The sequence below is a fragment of the Brassica napus genome (assembly GCF_020379485.1).
Source record: "Brassica napus cultivar Da-Ae chromosome A3 unlocalized genomic scaffold, Da-Ae chrA03_Random_16, whole genome shotgun sequence".
NCBI classification, from domain to species: Eukaryota; Viridiplantae; Streptophyta; class Magnoliopsida; order Brassicales; family Brassicaceae; genus Brassica; species Brassica napus.
The window spans coordinates 364-5,912 of record NW_026013975.1 but is presented as its reverse complement, the minus strand read 5'-3'; the positions used below and the strand labels follow the sequence as shown (position 1 = coordinate 5,912).

Below are 5,549 nucleotides of genomic sequence, written 5' to 3'. Positions count from 1 at the left end.
TAATCTATCAAATTATTCATTTTCTTGCAAAAAATACCTTTTATAGATTGCTTGCAAAATCAAGCCGTGGACCTACTTTTACTTTCTTAAAACATGAAATTACAGATTAATGGAATCTTTGATTAATCAGTGATGATATTTGTATACATAGATAATAATAAAAGTGGAAATATTTTTATATGAAAATAAAGAAACTCCAATACGAGGAATTGTTTCGAATATAATCTTTTTTCCAAAGAAAGCAAGTGGTTAGAGAGAGAATAATATTATAGAAAAGTGGAGAGAGAGAGAGAGAGAAAGAAAGGGCACTGGAGGTAAATATAAGACCATCTCCAATGTATTTCTCTATTTTTACCTCTAAAATAGAGGAACTCTATAATAGAGTTGGGTTTTACTCCAATGTATTTCTCTAAAATAGAGATCTCTACATATAGAGCAAAATATAGAGGAATGCTATTTCTTCCTCTATAAATAGAGGAGAAAATAGCAATCTCTATTTTAGAGGCAAAAATAGAGATGGGTTGGAGTGATTTTGCCTCTAAATGCTATTATAGAGGTAGAAATAGAGGTGGGTTGGAGATGCTCTAAAGGAAGGGATAAAAATGAAAGCTTTCGTAGAAGCAAACTCTGAAACACCTCTCTCTCTCTCTAGCTCTTTCTTTGGTTTCTCTCTCTTAGTTAGACTACAACCTTGAGGAGAATCAGACCAGAGAGAGGATTGAAGTTTGAAACTTCAAACATCAAAAACAAGAAAGAAAAGGTTTAGAACAAAAAAAAATGTGGGATCTAAACGACTCACCACACCAAACAGTCAGACAAGAAGAATCTGAAGAGTTTTGTTATTCTTCACCGGGTAAACGGGTCGGATCTTTCTCAACCTCAAGTTCATCTGCTGTAGTCATCGAAGATGGATCCGATGACGATGAACCTAACCGGGTCAGACCCAACAACCCTCTTATCACCCATCAGTTCTTCCCGGAGATGGAATCTAGCGTCGGAGACAACGGTGGTGGTGGTACCGGGCCGGGCTTTCCTCGGTCTCACTGGTTTGGTGTACAGTTTTCTCAGTCGGATCTAGCTACCGGATCATCGGTAGGTAAACCCGCAACTGTTGGAGCGGTGGTGGAACCGACACAGCCGTTAAAAAAGAGCCGGCGTGGCCCAAGGTCAAGGAGTTCTCAGTATAGAGGCGTTACGTTTTACCGGCGAACCGGAAGATGGGAGTCTCATATTTGGTAATTTAATTATAGTAAAAAAAATTCATCTTTTAATTTGATGTAACCAATCATATTCAAAGATCTTAATATAAAGTTTTTTCATATGTTTCTCTGAAATTCAGGGACTGTGGCAAACAGGTTTACTTAGGTAATTTTACTCTCTTGACAGATTTTTTTTTCATCTTTTTGCTGTTGAAATGTTAAATTATTTAAATAAAATCATTTTTTCCCTGAATAGGTGGATTTGACACTGCTCATGCAGCTGCTCGGTATGTTTTCTTCTCCCATAGACTCTTTTTTTTCTTGGACAACAGTTCTCCCATGGACTCTAATAATTAAAATATACAAGCAAGACGTATACTATAATTTTTAATTTTCATTTACTATCTTATGTAGAGCATATGATAGAGCTGCTATTAAATTCCGTGGGGTAGAAGCTGATATCAATTTTAACATCGAAGATTATGATAATGACATGAAGCAGGTAACTCCTTTATAACCAAAAAACAATGCAATCTATAATTGATTGATTGACAAGTAAAAAAAAACTTAAACCTGTTGGTAGATGACGAATTTAACGAAGGAAGAGTTCGTGCACGTACTTCGCCGACAAAGCACAGGGTTCCCTCGAGGAAGTTCGAAGTATAGAGGTGTCACTTTGCATAAGTGTGGTCGCTGGGAAGCTCGAATGGGCCAATTCTTAGGCAAAAAGTACTTTCATTAATAAAAACCCTTCGTTTTTTATAATTATGCTAATAGATTTGTTATTCTAACGAGGTTTGATTCTTGAATCCTTCATATTAGGTATGTTTATTTGGGTTTGTTCGACACCGAGGTTGAGGCTGCTAGGTAAACGTCTTCATCTTTGATTCCACATCACTTTACTGTTAGAAAATTTAAATCTTATAATATATTTTTAATTTAATATATTACAGAGCTTATGATAAAGCTGCAATCAAATGTAATGGCAAAGATGCTGTGACTAACTTTGATTCAAGCATATACGACGAAGAACTGAATGCCGGTAAAAACAGTTCTTGTGATTCATAGTTTTATATTTCTTTTAGTCCTGGATTATATCTTATGTGGGTTAGAAGAACTTGTTTTCAAGATTTTGAATTTGTGTAGAGTCATCAGGGAATCCTATTCAACAGGATCATAACCTCGATTTGAGTTTGGGAAACTCGGTTAATTCGAAGCATAAGGGTCAAGATATGCGGCTCAAGGTAAAGGTTTAATAATTTATCAACGATGTTTTAACCTTTTATTATATTCTTTTGTTAAAGACATTTCTTTTTATTTAGATGAACCAACAAGATTCCCTCCACTCTAATGAGATTCTCGGATTAGGTCAAACCGGAATGGTTAACTATATCCCCAATTCTGTTCACCAAGTGAGTAAAAAAAGACACAACAATAAGCACCCATTTTGTTTAAATTTCAGTTGGTTATGCTTTTATAACAGCAATTTTGTATGTGTGGTGTAAAGTAGTTTCCGGGCAGCAGTAACATTCACCGCGGAGGAGGATTCTCGCTGTTTCCGGTGACCGAGAACCACCAGTTTGAAGGTCGGACCACCGCGAACCAAGTGTTGGCAAATGCTGCAGCATCATCAGGATTCTCTCCTCATAATCACAATCAGATTTTTAATTCTACTCCTACTTCTCATCAGAATTGGCTGCAGACCAATGGCTTCCAACCTCCTCTCATGAGACCTTGAATCTTTAACTTACAAGAAACAATTTCAGGGTAAAATGTACCTTTAAAGTCTCATATGTTCTTGGTCATTAAATTAATTATCGGCTTTTCGTTTGTTCATTTCTCTTTCAACGTCTTGTTATATTAGGCTAAGAAAATTTCTCAGGAACTTAAATCGAATTAATTTTTCCTCGATCTGGTAATATGTATTACATAAGTTCACATAATGCTTGGATATATGGGAATTGGATAATTGTGTTATTTTAGATGTTCTGACTAAAAAGATTGAAAAGAGTTTTGTCAATGAGTTGTCTTTTGTTGTTTCTTCTCGATACTTTTATTAAAAGAATTTAAAACGTTACTGCTTTATATGTTGCCTGCGCCTATCTACATCTATGTTCAGTCCTAACTTGTTTTATCATTCCTCTGTCATATCAATATTCAATTTATATCTCCAGCTATTTTTAGTCCTTTAATCTTCATCTTATTTCTATCGTCTTTCAAACTTTTCACCCAATAACATCCAGATGTGAAATATTGTTTCACACAACATATCTAGTTATTTAAAATATATACTTTTCCATTATTCTATAGAAAACTTGTTTGGTGGGATTTCCTTTTGCTCCATCTGTTTGAGAGAGCTGACTGAGAAGAAATCAAATCATAAAATACTTTTAAGTTCACTTTTGTAACCATAAAATCCTACAAGTTGAACACATTAAATTGGGATTCAACTCACCAAGCAGCTGTAAACAATCTGTGAAAAGGTACGGTAATCTTTAACGGTTACAAAAAAAGTCGTAAAGAACAGTTGGGTTTAGTCAAAATATATTTATCCACTTCCATCAGACAACATCTATCTTTCATCAAATTAAGCAGATTATTATTGACAGATTTTATAGTAATAAAATATTTTTTTTAGAAATATCCTACTATATAAAAGGGACTAAATTCAAGGCTTTTGGAACTATCCACCTAAGCCAAAATATTCTCATCCAAAAAAAATTAGAAATAAATGTCATTTAGATTTAGAAGATAATTAACTATGACTTTTGATATTTCTAGAAATTTCAAATTTATAATTGCTAATTTATTAATAGAATCATATATCTATATTGAATTATGTTCTATTTTTAATCATTAGACTTCAAGGGTCAATAAATTATTAATTTATAATATATATAGTTTATAACTTTATATTGTAGTTATAAATAAAGAGAAAATAACCGGGGAGGGTGAAGAAGCTCATGTAAAATTATATAATTAAAATGGTAAAATGGTGAGTATGATAAGATGAATCTAAGAAAATTTGTTGTACAAATTATGGAGTTTTCTTCGTCCACTATAATGATTTAAAATAAAATATATATTCACATAAATAAGTCAATATTTGTTGTTTTTTTTGGTAAGATGTTAAGATTATCATTTTCTAAAAGGTTACACTATTGTTTTTAAACAACTTATTACAGCAATGAAACAAAAATAACCAACAACAACTCAAGGTAAAAAAAGCCTTAAGGAAGTCTTATACAAGAAAGATAAAAAGAAGTAGAGAAGAGGAGAAAGAAGAACTTGCCGGGTAAGAAAAGAGACGGTCACGCATCATACGGTCGAGAGAGGCAAGGATGACTGATGAAGGTGAGGAGACAGTTGTGAACACACGAGCATTACGCTCTTTCCACAACAGGTAGATGGCTGACTGAAAGTAGAACTTGATGACTGGAGTAGCATGCGCATCTGCGTTGACGCGAGGTTGATTGATCCAGGCTGCAACAGAGTGTAAGGAGGAGAAATCCAAACTTCAGCAGCAAAAGACTCTCATATCAAGAGAGAGAAAAAACACTCAAAGAAGAGATGACGGTGAGTCTCTATTTCCAGATTACAAAGGACACACGTTCCTGAGACATTTAACCCCCAACGCCTCAAGCGATCCTTGGTTGGCAGTCTTCTCCGCAAAGCCATTCATGATATAAACGTATTACGTGGAATATGTTCCTTGAACCAAATAGTCTTGTGCCAATATTTGTGGTTGATAGTGTTTATATTATTTTCTGACATTAGTATCCATATTTTTTAGTAAACTGATCCAAAGAGATTAGTTTGTGGTGCTAACGAAACGAGGATTATAGTGTTTACTTTGGAAAAAGTAATAGGTTGAATGATAGATGGCGTGCACGTTTTTTCACATGGAAGTCTGCACATATATTAAAATTTGTAAGATTTGAATCATAGAGAAAATATAGTGTATATGACTGAAGTTGGGCCATTCCGAAACTAAAGAGACTAAAATTCTTCTTTGTCAAAATGCATAGATGTGAATCTTATATGAATAGAGTTCTCCATTGCTTATAGCAGTGTAATATAAACTCCGTGTGTAAAGGAGAAAAAATGTTATATAAGTGAAACACAAAATTATGATTTTTTTCTTGTGCCTATAGGCTCTTCGCAATTGAAGAAGAAGAAGAAAGAACATTGTGTGAAAATCTTTGACTCGGTCAAATTTTATCCAGTTGTTTATAAAACTGTTGTTATCTGATTCATGTAACTTTTCAGTGTTGATTTAAAAGCCCAAAAAACCCATCTATACTAATTTTTTGATATTTTTCTGTGATTTGAATTTAAAAAGAGATAAAC

At 33.8% G+C, this 5,549-nt stretch overlaps 1 protein-coding gene across 3 annotated transcripts; it reads left to right on the top strand.

Annotated features, from left to right (window-relative positions):
• The first annotated feature begins 610 nt into the window (after positions 1–610).
• LOC125594129 (floral homeotic protein APETALA 2-like) lies at positions 611–3,110 on the top strand. Of its 3 annotated transcripts, none has more exons than XM_048770445.1 (10): positions 611–1,235; positions 1,340–1,365; positions 1,456–1,486; positions 1,614–1,701; positions 1,783–1,928; positions 2,022–2,066; positions 2,153–2,241; positions 2,346–2,443; positions 2,522–2,611; positions 2,710–3,110. In XM_048770445.1, exons 1-10 carry the CDS (start codon positions 778–780, stop codon positions 2,935–2,937), a joined length of 1,299 nt encoding a protein of 432 aa, XP_048626402.1. In that variant the 5' UTR covers positions 611–777; the 3' UTR covers positions 2,938–3,110. The 3 variants fall into 3 exon arrangements, with proteins under 3 accessions (XP_048626402.1, XP_048626404.1, XP_048626403.1); XM_048770447.1 differs by having other exon boundaries at positions 2,707–3,110; XM_048770446.1 differs by having other exon boundaries at positions 2,683–2,922.
• Positions 3,111–5,549: the final 2,439 nt, after the last annotated feature.

Excerpts from the sequence above, each read along its gene's own strand:
- LOC125594129 (XM_048770445.1), top strand. The coding sequence starts at position 778 with ATGTGGGATCTAAACGACTCACCACACCAAACAGTCAGACAAGAAGAA. Across the intron at positions 2,242-2,345 it reads CGACGAAGAACTGAATGCCG|AGTCATCAGGGAATCCTATT; the intron begins GTAAAAACAGTT and ends GAATTTGTGTAG. Across the intron at positions 2,612-2,709 it reads TCCCCAATTCTGTTCACCAA|TTTCCGGGCAGCAGTAACAT; the intron begins GTGAGTAAAAAA and ends GGTGTAAAGTAG.